The sequence below is a fragment of the Pleurodeles waltl genome, chromosome 6 (assembly GCF_031143425.1).
Source record: "Pleurodeles waltl isolate 20211129_DDA chromosome 6, aPleWal1.hap1.20221129, whole genome shotgun sequence".
In the NCBI taxonomy this organism is placed as follows: Eukaryota; Metazoa; Chordata; class Amphibia; order Caudata; family Salamandridae; genus Pleurodeles; species Pleurodeles waltl.
In genome coordinates, this window is record NC_090445.1 from 1,232,895,358 (window position 1) to 1,232,919,122 (window position 23,765).

A 23,765-nucleotide genomic window follows, 5' to 3' on the forward strand; every position below is an offset into this window, starting at 1 on the left:
GTCACTGTCAAAATCACTCGTCTTGTCTATTAGTATCCAAGAAAGCTGATGATTTTTGGTGTAGGGGTGTCATTCCTTGGGTTATATCTAGACTGGATCCTATATACTCATTGGAACTCAAGAGAGTGAGAATTTCTGCCCTATAAATTCTGAGAGGAACCTCACCAAAAAGAACATATCATCCAGTTCTTCAGTATCAGAACAGCCGAAGACCTGATTGTAGGAGGCTGGCCTGGTTTGTAGTGGATAGCTTAGGTACTTACACCTTATACCAGGTCCAGCTATCCCTTGTTAGTGAAATGTAGTCAGTGTTCTAGAAGCTTAGGCTGTTAGAGGTAGCTGTAGCAGAGCACCTTAGACTGAACTAGGAGACATGCAAAGCTCCTGCAGTACCACTATAGTTACACAGTACTAATACACAAGACAATACAATACTAGGTGTTACAAAAATCAAGGTACTTTATTTTAGTGACACAAGGCCAAAAATATCTTAGAGGCAATACTCCTTCTGGATGGTATGTATTATACACAATATATACACTAGAGACCAAAATCAGGTAAGTAAATAGTCACAGAATAGTGCAATCAATAGAAAATACCATATAATGCAATAGGAAGAAATAGGCCTAGGGGCAACATGCACCATATACTAAGAAGGTGGAATATGAATCACAAATTCCCCCCATGGCAAGTGTAGTGTGTAGAGGGGCACTGGGAATGTAATAAAACCACAAAGGTGAGTAAAATACCTCACCCAGAGCCCAGGAAAGTAGGAGTAAAGTAGTGCAAGCTTCCTCAGGACACACTACAAGTTGTGATTGGAGTTATTGCAAGAACCAAGCAAAACTACAAGCAACAAATGGTGGATTCCTGGACCTGAAGACCTGTAAAGAGAGGAGACCAAGTCCAGAAGTCGCAGAAGATTCCAGGAAGGACAGGGGCCCCTACCAACCTAGAAGATGGTTCAAAAGAGAATTCTCCGGTTTGAAGAAGTCTGCCCAAGAGCACCAAAGAAGACGTGATGCTAAGGATGTCCCACGTCCAGATGTTGGATGCAGGCAAGTTGCAGCGCTGGATTCGTCCAACAGGCCTTGGTTCAAGCAATGTCGCAAATTGTGTCAAAATGGCACTGCCTGCGCCCAGGAGGGACCTTGGGGCCTCAACTCAGACTAAAGGGGCAGAGGAGGCTCCCAACACTGGAGGGAACCCACAGATGGCCAGGCAGCACCCACCAGGGTCCCGGGTCCCAGGACACAGGGACAAAGAAGGTGCAAATTGCGGTTGCTGCAACACTAAAAAATAGGGTGCCACGCCGCCAGAGAACAACTCAGCGAGTTGAGCGTCGCAGGATAGAGTACTGGGGATCTGGGCCAGGCTGTGTACGAAGGATTCTTGCAAATAGTGCACAGAGGCCTCAGGAGGTAGAGATGACACAGTGCACAGGGGTACTGTCGCAAACGGGGAAGGCAAGCTCTTACCCCTGCCACATTTGTACAGCTGGACCTTAGGACAGTCTGTGTCGAAGGGGTCCACACCTGTGTTCCAGGGAGCACGCTCGTCGCCAGGACAGGAGTCCCAGAGAACCTGTTGTCGTTTCAGAAGGTGCCTGCTGGAGCAGGGAAGTGACTCTCCTCAGTCCTTCTGGTGCAGGAGGAAGACAGGGAGTCCTCAGAGCATGCACACCTTAGAAACCATTGCTGTTGCTGGCTGGAGCTGAAGTTGCAGGGTCACAGTAGCCTTTCTGGATACTTTGTTGCAGTTACAGCGGATCCTGGAGCAGTCTGAGGTTGATCTGGCGGTGAGAGGATGAAGCAGGAGTTCCAGAGGATTACTGGTGGAAACTTGCAAGATGAATCTGAAGAGAAACCCACAGGAGAGACCCTAAATAGCCCTGAGAGGGGGATTGGCTACCTAACCAAGTATGCACCTATCAGGAGGGGTCTCTGACGTCACCTGCTGGAACTGGCCACTCAGAGATCTCCAGAGTGTCCCCACACCTTGGAAAACAAGATGGCTAACGCCATGGGCACACTGGAGGAGCTCTGGGCACCATCCCTGGGGTGGTGATGGACAGGGGAGTGGTCACTCCCCTTTTCTATGTCCAGTTTCGCACCAGAGCAGGGACTGGGAGTCACTGAACTGGTGTTAATCTGGCTTATGCAAGAAAGGCACCATCTGTGCCCTTCAAAGCATTTCCAGAGGCTCTGGGAGGCTACCCCTCACAAGCCTGTAACACCTATTTCCAAAGGGAGAGGGTGTAACACCCTCCTACCAAAGGAAATGCTTTGTTCTGCCTTCCTGGGACTGAGCTGCTCAGACCCAAGGAGGGCAGAACCCTATATGTGAGGTGGCAGCAGCTGTAGCTGCATTGCAAACCTCAGAGAGCTGGTTTGGCAGTACTGGGGGTCAATGGTGGAGCCCCCAGGATACAGGGGATTGGCCCCCCATACCAAATTTGGGGGGGACAATTCTATGATCTTAGACACCTTACATGGCCATATTCGGAGTTACCATTGTGAAGCAACATATAGGTATTGACCTATATGTAGTGCACGCGCGTAATGGTATCCCTGCACTCACGAAGTCCGTGGAATTGGCCCTTGCGTGGGGGAAACTTTGCAAGTGCTAGGGTGCCCTCATACTTAGTAACTTTGCACCTAGCCTTCAGTAAATGAAGGTTAGACATATAGGTGACTTAGAAGTTACTTAAGTGCAGTGTAAATGGCTGTGAAATAGTGTGTGCACTTTTTCACGCAGGCTGCAGTGGCAGTCCTGTGAAAGGGGTTGTCTGAGCTCCTTATGGGTGGTAAAAGAAATGCTGCAGCCCATAAGGATCTCCTGGAACCCCAATGCCCTGGATACCTATGTACCATATACTAAGGACGTGTAAGGGGGGTCCAGTGTGCCAATTGGAATTGGTAAATGAAGTCACTAAACTATAGTGACTAATTTGGAAGTAGAGAGAGCATAAGCATTGGAGTTCTACTGACAACACACACATTAGGCCACAAACTATGAACACTGGGGTACTGGCTAGCAGGATCCCAGTGAGACAGGCAAAACCCACTGTCAAATAGGCTTTTAATTATGAGCACTGGGGTCCTGGCTAGCAGGATCCTAGTGGGACAGTAGAAAACACACCGTGACACACTCACAAACAGACCAAACGTGGGGGTACCCATGCTAGAAAGAGGCTACTTTCTCACACTGATTTATTATAAGCTAGCTTTTGTCCTCCATTTCCACACTCACATGCGAGTGCCACAGCTCTTGTCCCCAGTTAGGCCATGTGTTAATTTGCTCCATTTGGTGTTCACAGCATTGAGTCACCTGTCCATTGCATCCAGCATGGATTGGAACAAAGCTGTACCAAAGCACATAGATTTAACTATGGGGCCTTCTCTGAGGTACTATTTTGTTATGTAGAGCTATTGTACAGTCTGTTAATCAGTGCTTCCTCATGAATGATTCAACCATGACATCTGATCTGGCAGCAAGGTCGGGGGTGGGGAGGGGTATCTGGGGATTTTTTTGATTTCTCTCCATTTTTCCATAGACAATAGCTCAGGTGGTAGACTCAGTCTGGACATGCGGTTGCACTATTCAAAGTGGTCTGTGCCTTCTGTAAGCAGATAATGAGAAGCCTGAGTGAAGATCACCAATCTAACATTTGCAGCATACAATAATGATACAGTGACAGATGGTGGTGGGCAGGGGAGAAGTAATTTGAATTGATCACAATGTTGACTGTGGCCAACATAAAGCCCAGTCCTGTCTGGGCAGTGAATGTAGATCAATTAACATTTTAACAGTCTTCAAGGCTAGAGATACAAAAAAGATTTGGGGTGTCATTCTTTTTGAGGTTTGTGTCTTCAGCAAATTAACATCAGCTATAAATGATTCCCTCAAGTAAGTGTCTTTTGGCCAGACCATCCATTGAATTTGCCGTGGGATTCCACATGTGGTGAGGAACATTTGTAGTATACCAATGAAGGTTGGCACCCGCAAAATGCATAGAAGGATGTGATCCTCCCTAATCCAGATGTCCATTGGCAGGTCTGCAAGCAGCTCAATTACTGTTAAATGTTGAAAACCAGCAGAATGATCTAGATCTGTGGCATCCCCCTGACATGCACATAATTAGGGCACCAGCACATATTATTGCCCCACGGATGGGTCAGTTCACTTCGCATGGCCCTGGTGTAGCCATAAGGGTTGCATTTGCATAGCTTTTCTCTCAGGCATCAGCAGAACACTTGACAGAATAAAGCACTCACAGGCATGCAGAGGAATCAGTTTAGGGATGGCTTTCCACTTCTGGGGGCATTGTCTGCCACAGCATGCCAGTCCTGAAAGAGTGATGGAAGGCCCAGCATGGGTGAGTACTGCCACTAGAGGCCAATAAAAAGGCAAAGAATTGGCACTCTAACTCATGATGCAAGCTCACTGTACCTTGGTGTTTTGCACATCCATGTACCTTATCATGTCACAGCAGAATTTCCCACAGTAGCCGTCCAGAACCGTGGATGAGCAGGGTAATGGAGACCTTGTTTGGAGGGTGAGCCTCCTCTCTCATAAGCAACCACTTTCACATTTCAAAGGCCAAAACTGCTCAACATTGTTTCCTGTCAGAATTCTTCTTTGAGAAAAATCTGTGAAGTCCTGCACAACTCTTTATGTCTACACTTTTTCAGATAAAAAATTCATGATGTAGTTACAGATTTCATCTTCATCCATGAGAAAATCCTTGCTATTCTCTTGCTTTATCTTTGTGCTAAAAAGATCTTTTTAAGCTTGGTAACCGTGTTCACGTTTTCATTGATTGCAATGGGCAAATAATACAATATTTTGTCACCTACTGCTCAGCCAGGATACTTTTCAAGTGCATGTTGGGTTTTACAAGGCCCCCTTTAGCAACTCACCTGTTTATTGGCTTTGGAAGGCAAGTGGTTTGTACTTTCTACTTTGATTCATAACTGTTCTGAGTGGAAGATATGAACTCTTCAATCAGTTATCATGATTTAAAGTTTGAAGTAAGATGTGAGTAGAACATGAAGATAGATGTGCTTTTTGCTTTTTTCCAGAGATTATCCTTTAAAAAGACCCTCTGCATTTGTGCCAGCCTGGCGTAATGTCCCCAAATCTCAGAGCAGTAGCGCTTTAGAAGCTTTGGATTCATCCAGATGGGCAAACAGCCGCATTTCTAACATGGGTAAGAGACATGGCATATACTTTCTGAAATTAGACCAATCTCTAGGAATCTTCAGCTCTAGAACATGTTTTAGAATGCAGGTTAATCTTGTTGAAGTGGCATGTGTCACATGTACAGAAAGACCATTTAGGGATGTGTTTGGGGATATGTTAAAGAAACTTCATTTTCTATGGTACAAGACAGGATGGTAGGTTATCTTTAATTTAAGCAAAAACATACTCATTGTTAACAATTTCATTTTATTACAATTCAAACAACAATATGCATAGATTTTCGCACATTTTTTAGCATAGTGTGTCCTTGCTCCTCCAGAAAGGGAAAAGCTAATTGAGAAGGCAGATGCATTATTGATGCTAAAATAATTTAATTAAATCCAGCTATGCTTTTCATTGTGAAAATATAAAAAAATGCTCTAAAATAACATTTTTATTTACTGTTTGTAATTTACTGTTTTTTATATTTCATTAGTACAAGTAGATGAATTGTGGAGAACACTCAATGAGTAGGAATTAAGGTTAAGGGAAAACAGGAACTACAGATGATAAACTATATTGGTTCATGTATGTTATTTTGGCAGATGACTTGATTCTCCCACAGTTTGCGTTAGCTTTTGAATTATGCCTCAAGGTGTACAGATGGAGGTAATGAGTTTGAAAGGGGTAGGGTACAACCCCAAAACTTTATCTCATCACATGAGACACAGTGTGGGATGGATCAGGGAGAATGGCCTTTGGTGTCTGACTACTAAGTTTGATGAGAACAGTTTGATGCATCATCTTTACCTGGAATCCACTGAATCACGATGCCGTCACATCATAGTCCTGGCCCCTTGATATACCCCCATAAAAACATTGTTGTCCAGAGGTTTTCATTTATGACTTGTGTGATTGCTAATCCGGGCCAATTATTTTTCTGGACGCCACTTTTAAAAATGGTGGACGTGCTGCAGTGATGATGTAATATTTCAGGAACCATGAGACCTATATACTTCATTTTGGTGTCAAAACATACGTTTTGAGGGTCAACTACTTTCAAAAACAGAAAATGACTCCCCAGAGCAACCCTTCCACCGTTTTCCAAAATGGCTCCTCTATAATGTGTTTTAGTCATATTGGTCATTTATTTTAATATTGGTTTTGTTTCAAATTTGTAAACATGAGTGAAAGCAGGTGGTATCAGAGGATCTTTACCTCCTGACAGAGTGTTGCTAACTACCAAATCTGAGGACTCCTTCAACCAAGAAAAATGTATCATATGCCAAACTAATCCGAAAAAAAAGTTAACATCAACTGTGGCTGGAGAGAAGACAGTTTGAGATGCTGCAGAAATACAGCAAGTCAAAGTTCACAAAAGATTGAAACTGATGGGTGAAAAGGATCATACTTTTATTAGTAATATACAATGAAAAAAGCCTGGAACAAATGTGTAAAAAATTGCAGAATCCAGTGAATCACAACAACAATCCAAGTCATCTAAGAAAGTGACGACAACCAAACCCAATGAAGATCCACTCGGAAGATCGATGGCTGCCCCTTGTCCACCTCCAACAACTGATCAGAAAGCAAAGGCTCATCAATGTGTTATCTGTGGTTTAGCCAGACCAAGGGCCAAAGGGATTGACAAAAGAACAGGGTTCAGAGTATGTGAGTCTCAAAGGGCAAACATGTTTTTATCGGCAGCTAGTTTCTTCCAAGATGAAGGTTTCATTCGAGTAGCTGATCTAAAGAGCAAGGTGAATGTATTTACAGCAGATTTGTATGCCCACCAGAACTGAAAATATGAATGTAAAATGAGCTGCTAGCAGCAAACTAACCGCTAGCCTTCAGTTAAGTTTGCACTCTTTGAAAAAGCAAATGAAGTTTTAAAGCCACTCTTGAGTGCTAGCTACGGGTTCACACTTAGTGAGATCAGAGAAATAATTGTCAACAAACTGTATTGATGAATAATAATGAAATTAAGATTTTCTGGTGAAAATGTACAATAACAGAATTAGTTTTTGTCAGACTAACAAGAAGATTGAGCCACTTATGGTGTTCTCCGCTGATTTGACTCCTGAGGTTCTTGCTGCCAAAATACGATCACAGGATGCAGTAAAATCAGCAGGAACCATTTTTAAGAAACGTTGTGAAAGATTTCAATTTTTGACTTAATGACAAATTTTGTGATGCCCCAGAGCTCCGCAAATTATGGGAGTCAACGAGAATGCCTGATGTTTTCTTAACATTTTTTACATCATTGATGATGACTTTGAAGATGTAAACGAAGAAGTGGAAGACAGTCCTGTGAACCAACAGGCTTATGCTGTGCAAATGTACTGTTGTTTCCAAATCGTGTTATAAATTACATCACCGCAAAAAGAAAACCTCGCTACACATGATGACTGCCCACACCATCCATGACAAGTGCAAAAGTAGAGTTCAGATCACTTCAATGATTGATGTATCAACAAGTTATGATGACATAGTACGGAGCAGGAACTTGTTAGCAGCTTATGCTGTAAAATATTGTGAATTCGACAGCTCACCACTTTGATTTACAATTGCTGCTCTTGAAAATTTCGATTTTGAAGACCATTCTTCTTTGGAACATTAAGAACACATCACATTGCAATGGTGCCTTTCCAAGACTATACCAATGAAGTAGCTGCTGGAAAACAAGCTGTAGTCATAAACAAACAAAGCTGCAAACTTATAACCCAACTGCCATGCCAGGGTGTGCAAAATCACTACCAGCCATCAACACCTCCCAGTCTACCAGAAAGTTTCAAAGTGGCTGAGGACATGGATCCTCTTCTACCTGAAGCTGCAGTTTGCAAAGCTGATTTATCTGAAAATAGTATATTTTTTATTCAGTGCGGATGAAAAAAAGCCAGTTCGTCCGTGGACAGGAATTCATGCTCTGAATAATGTCCCAGCAATACCATCTCCAGTCACAAACAACGCAACATTACACACAGCTCTAAAATATTTCAGAAATGTGCCTGCTGAGCTTGAAACCAGCCTATCTTGCCAATTTTCTGTGATGAAGGTGTTTTCTGTATTGTAGCTGACATTTTATGAGCAATCTAGTAGAAGTTTAAGATGTTTATTCAGTGATGGGCATTTTCCACATGACAAAAGCTGCGTTGTGGTGTGCAGTAAGTCATCTCAGAGGATGTGGCATAGACGGTGCACTTATTAAGGCTAAAATCTTTGGAAGCAAAACTCTCCAGTCAGCATTGAGCAGAACTCATTATGTTCATTTGTTACAAGGTATGCTCATCTGAGGCTATAGAAAAATTGTGTTGGAATTCTTTCTGGAACAAGAATGATAAATTAGGTTTGCATATGTTATATCATAAGGGAACAAAGCACAGGGTCCACTTCATTCAAAGACATAATGCAAAGCCAGACAGTGTTCAATGCGCTCCGTTTAAAATTGAAAACCTAAAGACCAAGTTTGTAGAGTTTGTTGAAGGTTTTGAAGAAAAAACAGAACTTTGCAAGTACATGGGAAATGTTTTACACAATAACTCTAGTGAAAAACAAGGTACATGCTGATCAAGAAGGTGATTGGGAGCTGCATGTGAAAACTGTGGAGTCACTGATTGCTGTGTTTTGTGAATCTGATTGCATAAGAGTGAAGAAGCTAGAGGTTGTAAAACCATACCTCTACAGAAAATTCATCCATAGACTTTTTGTGGTGAAAGACAGAGAGGAAAGATTCAATGCTGGTGCTCCAGTTATACTGGGACAGGTGAACCAGAGATCACAGAAAATCTCCAAGCGAATTGTTGGCCAGACACGTAAAAGTGAATATGTTGCTCAATGGCAGCACGTTTATCATGAAATCTTTCTATTTGCAGTGTTTTTAGAGAGATAACAAATTCAAAATAATGGACCATCGTGAAACTGTTCCTCATCACAAACTTGTGGGAAAGAGAGGGGAACGTTTTAATAAACATGTTGACAGCTTTCATTTCAAGCAGAAGCATGGACACTCCTTTGAAATGACTGAGCCTGTGCGACTATACTGCTCAACTTAATAACCAAACAATATATGGATAACGATACAAAGACATGTCTACTAGATGTCCTGGAACATAAATCGAAACAATACTTTGAACTGAAGCAGGAGAGATGTCTATTGAAAGAGAAAATGTTGTTTGACATAAACTTCCACTCTTCAATTGCCATAGTAATAGTTTCGTCCAACCAGCCACTACAAAACAGGTTACAAAAACAACTTCCTCAAGCACATAGAATGATGAATGTAGCAAAAGAAAGGGGTGAATGTATAAAGGACATTCTGTTGCTGGAGCTTCTTCTAACAAACGCATTATTTGAGTTGTTGCAACCAAACCAGTGAAGCACAAACTCATATAAGAGCTCGCAAAAAAACCTTTCACCTGAAGAATTTCATTTAAAAAAGGTGTCCTCATTGAAAACAGCTGTTGTTGTGGACTATGGGGGTCATTCTGACCCCGGCGGTCTCAGACCGCCGGGGCCAGGGTCGGCGGGAGCATCGCCGACAGACCGGCGGTGCCCCGCAGGGCATTCTGACCGCGGCGCTTTGGCCGCGGTCAGTGCAGGAAAACCGGCGGTCTCCCGCCGGTTTTCCGCTGCCCGTCAGAATCCTCCAAGGCGGCGCAGCATGCTGCGCCGCCTTGGGGATTCTGACACCCCCTACCGCCATCCTGTTCCTGGCGGTTCGCCCGCCAGGAACAGGATGGCGGTAGGGGGTGTCGCGGGGCCCCTGGGGGCCCCTGCAGTGCCCATGCCAATGGCATGGGCACTGCAGGGGCCCCCGTAAGAGGGCCCCGCTTGTATTTCACTGTCTGCATAGCAGACAGTGAAATACGCGACGGGTGCAGTAGCACCCGTCGCACCTTCCCACTCCGCCGGCTCGATTACGAGCCGGCTTCATGGTGGGAAGGTCGTTTTCCCCTGGGCTGGCGGGCGGCCTTTTGAAGCCCGCCCGCCAGCCCAGGGGAAAACTCAAAATACCCGCCGCGGTCTTCCGACCGCGGTACGGTATTTTGACGGCTCCCGCCGGGCGCGCGGTGACCGCGCCCGGCGGGAGTCAGAATGACCCCCAATGTCTGAATTGGGAATGGTCAAGATTACATCCATGCAAAACTTCGACAAGGTCGTTCAGACTATTCTATAGATATCTAAGTCAGTGTGCTTCTTGCAAGAACTGCACGTTGTCTTTGACAATGATCTTGAACTATCTGCCCCAGAATGTGAGAGAATCACACGAATGTCGACAAGTGGAACAATTGGCCTTGGCTACATCAAAAATTCATGTCGATACCTGTGCAACTTGATAAATTCTAGTCATCAGTATCGAACAAGATGATTTTGGAGATGTTAACTCGCCAAAACATTGCTGATGCTTCAGCGAACACTGAATTACCAATTATTGCAAGTGGAAAGATTGTCAATGAGGAGTTGATGTGTTATGTTCAAAGGGTACAGGCCATACCGTTCAAGAACTTAACAGCAAATTGGAGGAAGATGTTGTGCCACATGTTAATTGGGCTGTTCGAAATAGTTCCAATTGAGTCATTCTACTGTTAAATGACACAGATGTTATTATAGTGCTACTTTGATTTGTTCCAATGTTCATAAGTCACGGATTGTCAGAGTTATGATTACATTATGGAACAGGTGAGAAAAGTCACTTAATCCTGCTTCATATTCTGGTCAAGATAGTTGACCCAGAGTTGCCACATATTCTTACAAGTGATGAGACTATGAGCAAAATTGGAATAAAGCTTGTTTAACTGCTGAACCTGTGAATTTTCAAAAGGATTGCTGAGACAGAAGAGTGTGACTTTAAAGACATAGAAAAATACCTTGTGCGTGTGTGGAAAACAAGCTCTGACTGTCAGACATTTGACGATCTACAGTGCAGATGGTGGACACATAAAAAGAGCATTTTACTTGATCAGAAGATGTGTAAATGTTTCAGATCATGCATATGTAGTGAAAGATCAGTGTGAGTTTGGTTGGAAAGATATTGATGGGGTACTAAAACCTACAAAATTTCCAAAGCCTATACCCACAGAACTTACACGTACATGACTTTGCAAAACGTGTGCTACAAAAAGATGGCCCTGCTGATATGCACTTCTCAAATGTTCAGCATTCTGCAAATGTACCATGAGCGATTGCTGAAACAAATAAAGTAAACTATGAAATGTCTAAAACAGGAGTGATAAACATTTAGTTTTTCATATTCAGATCATAAATGTTGCCTGGTGTATACATGAAAGGATTAAAAACCATTATTATTTGTTTAATTTACATATGACTCTTCTTTCTCTATTATAGCTGCCATTTTGGAAAATAGTGTAAGGGTTGCCCTCAGAAGTTATTTTCTGTCTCTATAAGACCACTTGATCCACAATACCTTTTGGATTAATTTGGCATATGACATATTTTTCTTTTTTGTCATTGCATTCTCAGAAGACTCTGATTCTTGTTGTGATTCACTGGTTTCTACCATTTTTAACATTTTTTTTCCAAACTTTTTTCCTGCTGTATAGCACTTGTTATAATGATAAAATATTTGATCCTTTGTACCCATCAGTTTCAATCTCTTGTGAACTTCACCTTGCCATATTTCTGCATCATTTCGAACTCTCTGTCCAGCCGCAGTTGATGTTAGCTTTTTTTTTCCAGATTAGTTTGGCATATGACACATTTTTCTCTGTTGAAGGAGTCCTTTGATTTTTTAATTAACAACACTCTGTCAGGAAGTAAAAATTCTCTGCTACCATCTACTTTGCTCACGTTTACAAATTTGAATCAACTGAAAACCTGAAACAAAAACATTATTAAAATAAATTGTCAATATGATAACTAAAACAAATCATTATAGAGCAGCCATTTTGGAAAACGGAGGAAGGGTTGCTCTGAGGAGTATAAGACTACTTGACTCCAAATCTATGTTTTAACAACATAATGAAGTATATAGGTCTCATGATTACTGAAATGTTACATCTTAACTGCAACACATCCACCATTTTAAATAATGTTGTCCAGGAAAATTTGACCTGATCAGCAATGTCTACCAAAGCTAAATTACTTCTCTAATGAACCAAAATACAAATCAAAAATGAAAATCTCTGGACAAAAGCTTTTTTACAAGGGTATATCGGGGCCAGGATTATCGGAGCCACTAAAAAAAATTCCACTAGTACAGATGCTACTAATCAAATAAGGTATTGCTTAGCAGTACTTTAGTCAAGCCTTAATTTGGTTTAGGAGGAGAAGGAGGGTTAGGGAAGGCACTCCTTCAGTTTATTTTAATTTACTAGAAGGTTGGGGTTTTCATTATGATGGGGTTAACTTTCCTTTTTAAATGTATTTATTTAAAATTAATTTAGGTTTGGAGCTGGCGTTAAGTTAGTTAGCTATTTTAATTTATTTAATTAATTAGAATTTAGTGTTTGATTATTATTAAAATCAGGGTTTGACAAACAGTGCAAATTTAAAGCATATATAACATATTTAATTTGAGATAATTTAATTTATTTGTTTTGGAATACAATTAAGGATAGGGTTAGCATTAGGGGTAGGTTAGGATTGTTTTTAAATTGTTTGTTTTAATGTATTATTAGTCAGTGTAATGTACTTACATTTTCAGAGGTTTACCACTCTGGTGAGTGTTCCTTAATAGGCTTATGTAACTGTTAAATGCTCTTTTGGAAGATTTAAAAGGATGGTTCAGGAAAGCGGGTGACCTAATCATCATCATCATCATTTGACTTTATTTCGGTAAGAAAAACATACCACAAAAGTACAATGCACATCAAATCTTTTTTTTAAAAAGCAAGAGCACACTAAAGGTAAAAACACCATAAAAAAGTTAAAAAGATTAAGAGAAATTTAAGGTCCAAACAAGATAAGCAACAAGATGGGTGCCTCTTAATAATGGAAAATTCTACTAGACGAAAGACCAGTTCTGTAAGTGCATTAATAAACAATAATATAGTGAACCAGTATCTATATGCTACACGTTAGAGGCTAAAATCATACGTCCAAGTTGAATAAATATACATAAATAAGTCTAAGAATTAGCTAGCCAGTCTTGTTCCTTAAAATTGCTAATCTAAAACGACAGATTGATTTGAGAAATGTTGCCACTGGCAAAACTATCTGGACAGATGGATCAGATTTTAGGATTCTCTCAACGTGAAAACAAGATCTTGCACCTATATGTTTACAAAGCGGGATGATCCAAAGAGCTCTTTGTTTGTGGTATGCATGGCAGTGAAAAAAGACATGTGAAACAGACTCTTCGCTTTTGCAACCCATCGGGCAGAACTTAGATATATTGATGGAACTGGACCATTTATACGTTAGGGAGCACAGAGGGAGAGACCCTATTCGGAACCTAATAAAAAGGGCGCGTGTAAATGGAGATAACGCTACGTCCATAAAGGGCTCAAATTCATAATGGCATTTGACTGATAAATAATTATCAGACATAGACAGCGGGACAGACTTGACAAATTGGGCAATCTGGACGTTATGCCAAAAAGCATCCTTTAACAGCTACACAGCGTTTTTAGGAATGGAGGTGGGATCTTGCCAATAGGACCCTAGGCCGAGGTGGGAGAAGGATCGTTCGACGAAGTCACACCATTTGATTTTAATAATGGAATCGCGGCCCACCAGTTTAAGAAGCCCACAACGAAAAGGAATTAGGGCGTCTGTTGTCCATAACTGAATCCAAAACAACAGGGGCCTTAGAGCAACAATCTGCAAAATTGAGAAGAGGTTTAGGTCCATTCGGATGGGCAAAGATGGTGTGCTGGAGGGGACTTTTAGCAGCATTTTCAAGAACTGATTTTCTGCCCTTGCCAAATTCGCCAAGTTGCAGTGGCCCCAAAGTTCAGCGCCGTATAGAGCACCCCCCCTGGCTTGAGATTTGTATATTTCAAGGGCAGGGGACATTGCAAATTTGGGAGATCTAGAGGCAAATCTTACAATGCCACCCTCCCTTTGCTTCAGGCACAGTAAAGATTTCTGGCGGTGGGCATGCCAGAGATGTGAGTCTTCGATTTAATGCCTAAATAGTCCAATGTGCCCACTCTTTCCAAGGGATCACCCTCTAAATATACAGGCCTCTTCATTTTGTGTCTGGTATCCCCAAAGACCATATGTTTTGTTTTTGCTGAATTAATTTCCAACCCGTGGTCGATACAAAACTCCATGAATTTAGAGAGCAGTCTGGAAAGGCCTGTAGCAGTACGCGAGAGTAGCAAAGTTTCGTCCGCAAACAAAAGACAGGGGAGCTTCTGCCCACCCAAGCTGGGGGGATCACCATGGCAGTCTGAAAGGTATGGAATACAAGTATTAATAAACAAAAGGAACAGGGGAAGGTGCAAGAACGCACCCCTGCCTCACACCACGGGCTGTTGGGAAAGCTGGGGTCAGATCGCCGGTCACACCCCAGCGAACTTTAGCACAGTTGTCAGAGTAAAGATCCTTGATAATGTTGATCATGGAACCCAGAACACCAGTATTGCTAAGGACCTCCCAGAGCTTGGCACGCGGGACAAGGTCGAACGCAGATTTCAAATCAACGAAGGCCACAAATAAATGGCCATGATCTGCGTCTACGATCTTCCACTTAAGGGTAGTAAATGGGAAGACCTGGTCGAGGGTACTGACCTTGTCCCTAAATCCAACCTGGAGATGACTTAAAACCTGATTTTTCGTTATCCAGTGTTTTAGTCTGGATAGCAACTGGAAAGAGAATATTTTCTGCAAGTTGTCTAATAAGCTAATGGGTCTATAATTCCCTGGGGAGCTCTTATCTCCTTTTTTATGAATGGGGACAATAATTGCCATCTTCCACGAGACCGGGTAGGATCGAGTTGCCATGACAGTATTCGATACCGTATTGATGTACCGGGTCCATACGAGTAAGTCTGATTTATACAGATCCGAGGGGATACCATCTGGGCCGGGAGCCTTCCCTGTTCTTTGTGCGCAAATTGCCAACTCTGTTTCTTTTAAAGTAAAAGGCGGCACAGCAGGATGGCACAATAAGGAATCGGTAGAAATATTATCAGAATCCGGCCGAGGACCGTACAGTTCCCCAAAGTGGGAGAGCCAAGTTTCTGGATCAATGTGGCATTCTGGAGTAGATGACAGGGCAGGATCTCTACGCGAAACCAAAATCCATAAGAGTTTGGCATCACGAGCACTGACCGCCTCCGCCAGACCCTCCCATAAATTTTCCTCATATTTGAGTTTGGATAACTTGCGAGTAGAAACATAGTTTCTTCTTGCATGTATAATAGCATCCCGGTTCTTTAACTTTAGAGCTTTGAACAGAAAGTTCTTGGCCACCCGGCACTTCTTATCAAACCATTTGGAATTGGATACAGGGGATTTCCTTTGGGTTATGGGAGATTTAGTAAAAAGCTCCTTGAGGTCCACAAAAAGAGCTACATGAGAAGACATAATTTCTGAGGAAGATAATGCAATAGAGTCATCAAAGAGCTGGTGACAAGAAACCAAGGCGCAGTGCTTATCATTAAGCAGATTGGATTTAAAAAACGAAGGTCATTTTACCACACGCCTGTTGCTGGACAATTCCAGCAAATCGTTAGAAACAACCGAAACATTGGGCGGTGCGTGCCCTGTAAATAGAGCTGCGTTGTATGCAATTTGTAATGGGGCATGGTCACTAGTACGACGAAAACCCACCTCTACGTTAATTATAAAATGCCAGACTCGTAGATCAAAGATGACGTAGTCAAGAAAACTACTATAGCATCCTCTGAAAAAGGTAGGTCTAACAGGATTGACATTTGGAAATCGGCCATTTCCAAAACGAAGGGCATAAGTAACTGCAAGATCTATTATCTGCGACACCCTAGGGGAAGAAGTCAGTGGCATAGATTGAATTAAAAGCGGGGGAACATTCCACACTTCATCTTCAGACTGAGTAGACTCGGCAAAAGCTGAGTCAAGTTCAATTTGAACATTAAGGTCCCCTGCAATGATGACTCGATATTTAGAATGAAGATTGTGCAGCAGATGGATAGTGTCAGACTGATAATTAGAAGGGCCTGGTCTGTTATAGATATTAATACATAACACAGGAGTGTCAGAATTTGGCCATATTGCTATAGCTAGGATGTCACAAGAGTCAACAGCAATTTCCTTTACCCTGCCCATCTCAGACAACTTAACCCAGGTACATAGACCCCCGGTCGCCCTTCCCCTAGGAGACTGGATTGCCTTTTTAGTAAAAGAACAATAGCCTTGCCTATGCACACAATCCGTTGCCCGGGTTTCCTGAAACATACAGATGGAAAAGGATTCGACATAAGCCCCTAAGATGTAACATTACAAGGAATTATCTTGGCCCTGGGTGGACGAACGGGCAAGATCTTATGACCCGTAACGGGCGAGCATTCTCTGAAGTGTATGTCAGAGTCCGTTCTTAACAAGTTGCGAGCTTCCAACTGCAAAAGCCCCTTGACTAGCACGGGGCTAGCTAGATTGATTTTAATAGTATCCCGTCCACAGGGACAGCCACGCACATGTGAGGCAAAGACAATATCGGCATGAATAATAGCCTGGTGTGGCGAATCCAATACGATACCTTATTGATAAGAGAAGAAGTATCTTCCCTCATGTGAGATATGAGAGGGGGGACATTACACATGTAAATACAATTTTGATTGGACATGTAAGTAGGATGGGCCACAAATTGGTCAGGGTTGGAAAGAGAAGGTATCAGATTTGCTGACAGTGGGGCCGAATATTTTCCATGGAGTGGTCTATGGAAAGGGGCCCTTATTAAATTCCAGTGGAAATGGAGAAGCTACTGGTAATGCGGCAGGAACCCATGGACAGGGAGACTGAGCTGGTGCTGAAATCGAAGTACACTGAGAGGTTGAATCAGATTTTTTTAGGCGTTTGAGGACCTCAGACAGTAGACCCTTCAGATCCCCAACTTCTCGTTTTAAGCTAGAAACCATTGTTAGAACATCTTCTCCTGGGGAATCAACGCTGGTGTTAAGAAGCGAAGGAGTCAGGGGATGTTTGTCGCCCACAAAGTCTGGTTGATCCAGGATGGAGAACCGATTTGCACAGGGAATCCCACTTAGGATGGGATCAAGAAAAGTTGCATCTGAATTGGCAACAAAGCCAGGTGGGGGTGAAGAACTGGGCAGACTCAACAACCTAGAAGAAGCAGGAACTTGAACTGGAATTCTCGGAGGCTGGGCATCGGTAGAGATATTACGGCCTATTGTTAAGAACAGGAGTTCCAGGTTTCAGTCTCTTGCAAGTATTGCCCTCTTTTTCCTTGAGAATAGATTCCACTTCCTCGATTAAATTGTCAATTTCTCTAGAGACGCAATTGGAATGAATTTGCATTACTCTATTAGATTTAGAGGATTTGGACTTGGCTGCAGAAGGATCAGGACTGGAGCGCACCTTGCGCTTCCCCATGCTGGATAAAAGAAAAAAAGAAAAAGAGCTTGCTTCACACCCCTAGAAAACACAGCAAAAAGAATAAAAATGAAGGGATGTGGCCCAGCCCAGCCTCTTCCGGGCGCTGACGGGCGAAGGACGGGCCCGCCCTTGACCCGGGCTTTGCCCGGGCGCGTCCCGCAAAGCAGGCGCACTGTGCGATTAAAAGGGGGACTTGGCCCTGCCCCCAAGTGCCGGTACGAGCAGTCCTTCCTTCCTTCATAGGCGCGACCCGCGAAGCGGGCGCGCTGTGCGATTAAAAGGGGGACTTGGCCCCGCCCCCAAGTGCCGGTACGAGCAGTCCTTCCTTCCTTCGTAGGCGCGACCTGCGAAGCGGGTACGCTGTGCGATTAAAAGGGGGACTTGGCCCCGCCCCCAAGTACCGGTACGAGCAGTCCTTCCTTCCTTCGTAGGCGTGACCTAATCATCCAGCTTATATGGGTCACTTGATGATAGAGATTGTAACTATTCTGAGTTAGATCTCAGTTACTGTTTCTGGTTTACATGCTGTATATATGTTTTAGAGGTATTGATTACAGAACTTGTCGTGTATTTTATGGTCTGGCTTGAAAATGATGCTGTCACCAGACAAGTATGGGAGAATCACCAGGAGAGTAGCTTTGGCTCTGCAGGCATTTTGGGAAACAGAAGAACATGTTTTGTTTCAACAGAAGTTGTGTGCTTCCACAAAAAGGTGCATGCCCTTCGCACATCTCTGATCATTTTGCTTATTTATCGAGCTGCCTAAGCTTGGTGTTTCAGGAGCAGACACATGACATTGTAATGCTGTTAAGGTGTCTTAAATAACTAGATAGTTCAAGGTGTTTTTCTCTGGAAGCAGGACTGATAGGAGAAGGGCAGTCATTAACTTACTTTGATTTTTTAGGTCTGGCCTGACGGTGTAACTGACATCTGATCTTATGTGATTAACAAACTGAAGCTTTCACTTTCCTAGTGAGAAGAGGGGCTTGGGCCCCACTCACATGCTTGTCACCTTGAGTAAAGGAGTTGACTGAACCACATGTGTGTGCGTCTGCTAAACAGACTCCATGTATTGCACGTTTTTGGTATGTTAGTCAGTAGGGCAGCTTAGGTCCTCGGTCTCGAGCTTCCCTGACGGAGTTGCTTCAGCCTGGGACTTCTACGTCAGAACCCCTTTTGCTCTTTAATGAGGCTCTCACCGATGTCCTTTTGAGTACATGGTCCAAACCCAACACAGTGGCTCTTGTGAAGAGGACTATCGCACGCAGCCATCGGCCCGCTCTGAACAACCTTAAATTCCTGTCCCAACACCCCACGCCTCAGAGTCTTGTTATCCAGGCTTCCTCTTCTTGAGGTGCATTCCCTTCCGCACCCCCGGATAGGGAATCCAAAAGGCTGGAACAGTTTGGCAAGAAATTGTTTTCTTCCTCCAGTCTCTCGCTGCGGACTGTGAACACCGCATGCCTTTAGGGCAGCTATTCCCACTCTTTGTGGGATACGGTTGCGCAAGTCCTGCCACAGATAATGGAGGAGGCCCGTGCTGTCGTCTCCCAAGCTGTGACCGATGGGAGAGATGCGGCAAAGTTCACAATCCGTTGTGGGCTGGACACGACCGACTCTCTGGGCAGATCAGTTGCTACGAAGGTGGCCTTACGACGCCACGCCTGGTTACGCACTTCTGGTTTTTCAGGGGATGTCCAACAGTCACTCATGGACATGCCCTTTGATGACTCGCGTCTCTTTGGAGACAAAGCGGACTCAGCCTTCGAGAGGTTCAAGGATTCCCAGACTACGGCTCGGTCTCTCGGTCTTTCCTCTGCCCCTCACCCACCACAGTCTGCTTTCCGCCCCTATTGTGGCCACGGAAGGGGCTCACTGTCACTTCCTCCACCCAGCCACCATGCCTCACACACTGTTCAACCTATGCAGGGCCGGGGACGCGGAATCCCACGTGGATGTGGGACAGGGAACCAGAGGTCTGCCCAGTCCACCTCTGCCCCCGCTGCAGCCTCCAAACCCTCCTAGTCCCCTCACTCCCGTCTAGTTGGTGGCAGGATTCGCCATCACCTGATCCACTGGGAAAATATCACTGTGGACAGGTGGGTTTTGCGGATCGTTTGAAAGGGCTAATCCCTCCCTTTCGAATCTGCTCCACCATCCATGCCACCATCCTTCAATCACCTTCCAGAGGATCATTTGGCGCTTCTCCGCCCAAGAGAGCTATAGAAAAGGTCCCTGTGCCAGAAGTAGGTTGTGGTTGTTATTCCAGCTACTTTCTGATACCAAAAAAGGACAAGGGCTTACGTCCTATCCTAGACCTTCGGACCTAAACTACTTCCTCAAGAAGGACAAATTCAAAATGCTCACCCTGGCTCAGGTTCTGTCTGCCTTGGACCCAGGAGACTAGATGGTAGAGTTGGACTTGCAGGACGCTTATTTCCACATCCTCATCCTGCCTGCCCACAGACGTTACATACGTTTTGTGGTAAGTCACGAGCACTTTCAGTTTACCGTGCTCCCCTTCGGCCTTACCAGCGCCCCTCGGGTGTTCACGAGAGTGATGGGGGTGGTTGCAGCTCACCTGCGCAGGATAAGGGTCCCAGTCTTCCCCTACCTCGACTGGCTGTTGAAGGCAGATTTGTCCCATTAAAGTCGTCTCCCACCTTCAGACTACGGCAAACCTCCTGCACACACTGGGGTTCACTATAAGCGTGCCCAAGTCACACCTGACTCCCTCTCAGTCGCTCCCTTTCATTCGGGCGGTTCTGGACACAGTGCAGTTTCTGGCTTATCCTCCCGAAAAATGAATCCAAGACATTCAGGCTATAATTGCGATCTTTTGGCCTCAGTCTTGGGTTTCGGTCAGACTGACTCTGAAGCTGCTGGGCCTCATGGCATCCTGCACCCTGCTAGTGACACATGCCAGATGGCATATGCGGGCTCTGCAGTGGCACCTGAAGTTGTAGTGGGTTCAGTATCAGGGGAATCTCTCTGACCTGGTCCAGATCTCGGAGGGGACTGCGAAGGACCTTCAGTGGTAGCATTTGAATCTGCATTGGGTCCACAGCAAATCCTTCTCCCTTCCCTAACCAGATCTATCTATAGTGACAGATGCACCACTTCTGGGTTGGGGTGGCCACATGGGAGAGGTGGAGATCAGAGGACTCTGGTCTCCGGCGGAGTCTGGGCTCCACATCAGTCTGCTGGAGCTCCGGGTGATCAGGCTTGCGTTGAAAGCATTCCTTCCCTCTCATCAAAGGGAAAGTGGTGCAGGTGTTCACGGACAATACTACCGCCATGTGGTACTCCAACAAACAGGGTGGAGTAGGGTCCTGGACCCTTTGTCAGGAGGCACTACTCCTCTGGACATGGCTGGAACATCAGGGCATTACCCTAATGGTTCAACATCTGGCGAGCTCCGGCAACGCCAGAGCGAATGAACTCAGCCGTCGATGCACAGCCGATCACGAATGGTGTCTCCATCCGGAGGTGGCACAAGGTCTCTTTCAGCAGGAGGGAGAGCCTTTGTTAGATCTATTCGGCTCCACAGAGAACGCGCAATGTCAGCTGTTTTGAGCATTGGAGTTTCCAAGGCGGCACTCGTCATCTTGGTGGCTCTGGACTGGGCACGGAGTGTATGGAATCCAGAGCTATTGAGCATGTCCATCGATTTTCCACACAGACTCTCTCTTTGGGCGGATCTTCTGTCGCAGCAACAGCGGATGGTTCTTCACCTGAACCTGTCCAACCTCTACCTTCATGCATGGAGATTGAGCTGCACCAGTTGACGGCTTATGCTCTTCCACCCAATGTCTGCAATGTTATCTTGGCAGCCAGGCGTCCATCAACCAAAACTGTATACGCCTGTCGTTGGAATAAATTTGTGCCATGGTGTACCAACAAATCTGTTGATCCCCTTTCTGCCCCTCTATCCGAGGTTCTTCTGTTCATTCTTTCTTTGGCCCAGCAGGGCTCTGCTTTGGGCACCCTTACAGGGCATTTATCTGCCATTTCAGCCTTTCTTAGGCTACCTGATCAGCCCTCACTCTTTAAATCTCCTATTGTGAGTAGATTCCTAAAAGGGCTCACCCATTTGTGTCCTCCCACTCCATTCATCATGCCTCAGTGGGACCTTAATCTTGTACTTACTTACTTGATGTGTACCCCCTTTGAGCCATTGCATAATTGTCCTTTGTGACTCCTCACCTTCAAAACTATCTTTCTGGTCGCTATCACCTCTGCTTGCAGGGTGAGTGAGCTTCAGGCCCTTTCCTGAAAATCCCCATACTTATCTGTGCACCCTGACAAAGTCCTGTTGCGCACTAGGGCTTCCTTTCTTCCTAAGGTGGTTACACCCTTTCATGTAGGCCAGTCCATCACTCTTCCTACTTTCTACGCACCCCCACATCCCTCCCGAGAGACTCCACCATCTGGACCAAAAAAGGGCATTGGCGTTCTACCACACTCGCACTAAAGATTTCCGGGTGGACAATCAACTCTTCGTTGGGTATGTGGGTGCGAAAAAAGGGAAGGCGGTGCAAAAGCATACCATCTCTCGATGGGTGCTTCTTTGCATCAAAATGTGCTACGCATTGGCCAAAAAGCAACCTCCTGAAGACTTGCGTGCTCATTCCACCAGAGCACTTGCTGCTTCCACTGCGTTAGCTCGCGGAGTTCCTGTCCTTGATATCTGCAAGGCAGCTACGGGAGCGTCCCTGTACACGTTTGCTAAGCAGTACTGCCTGGACAGTCCGGTCCATCGGGACGGCTATTTTGGTCATCCGGTCCTGCAGGACTTACTAGTATGATCTTGGTTCGCAGCCCACCACCAAGGGATGGCATTGCTTGGGTATCTATTCTAAGGTAAGGAAACTGCAACTAGAAGTCTCTATCAGATGTACAAGTTACACACCTTTGGTAATGAAATATCTGGTAGAGACATATTCTAGTTGCAGATTCCTTACCGCCCACCCATCCTCCCCGCTTGCAAACTGATTTCTAGTGACAAGGATTCCCCCTTTCAGGTCCTTAGCTCTGGCACACCAATCTCAGTGTTCTTAGCGGCTCTGCGCTTTGGCGTGGAAAGTTGTTAAAAGAAACTGACGTCACTGTGCAAGGGCGGCATCTACATACTACTCCCGACGTCATCACAGCGATCACAACACCAACGACGCCCGCGGAGTCGACCAACGCCACCTGCCGACGCGCAAGGGTATTGCTCAAAGAAAAATCTCTGGATCCAGTCTGACGCCTGGGGTAAATTCTAAGTTAAATATATTTCTATTGCCATAGCTTTGATTTGTTTTTTTATGAAAAGTTATGATAAACACATTAGGTTGACATATTAGTTGTGAAAGCATATGTTAAAATCAGGCATTTAAGGTGGATTGTTGCTTCTCTGTATTAAAGCCTACAGTTAGGTGTTTTGTAGCAGAAAATGTCAAATTACCTTTCGCAGAGCATGATTTTGGTGCTGGTCACTGCCTCTGATAAACCGTAGGGGGAGGAGATGTGTACTATAATAGTTCTTGCTGGGGTCTCTTAGATGTCTGTCGGAATCTTGTGATAAAAAAATCATTAAGTAATACAGACGTACAAATATATATTGATATAGATACATAGAGGGCCTTTGGGTCCTTGGTCAACTCTTTTCTACTATTGATCTTTCTGTCTGATGGTTATTTACACTCTGCTTCCTTCCATTGACATGGCTACTTCCTCTAAACCAGGAGATCATTATGGAATGCTGTTGTCCTATGATATCATTGTTTTACCATTCTAAGATTGCCAACACTTTTATTCTAAATAAATGCGAGGGATATGCTTGAAATTTAAAACAATGAAAGACTATTTAGAACACCTTTGCAAGAGAGCACTCACTGCTTTGTTCAGTTTTGTTATTGCAAGCATATGCCCGCAATGTTTACAATGTAACGTGTTTTCTTTTTCCTACTTGTATTATCTTAATTTAGCTCATGTTGTTGAGTCTGTGTGGGTCTGGTTGTGTCAGATGGTGAATGGAAGATGAATAATTACCCAGTGTAAAGATGAGTGACGGGGCCAGCATGATGACTTGAGTG

At 44.3% G+C, this 23,765-nt stretch overlaps 1 protein-coding gene across 2 annotated transcripts in view; it reads left to right on the forward strand.

The window, feature by feature from the left end:
* The window catches only part of USP54 (ubiquitin specific peptidase 54), a 1,958,070-nt gene that overhangs the window by 1,195,490 nt on the left and 738,815 nt on the right, over positions 1-23,765 (forward strand). For both annotated transcript variants that reach the window (XM_069240548.1, XM_069240549.1), the window contains one exon: positions 5,085-5,212. In XM_069240548.1, the coding sequence (XP_069096649.1) occupies positions 5,085-5,212 (128 nt within the window). The remainder of the gene's footprint in view (positions 1-5,084; positions 5,213-23,765) is intronic.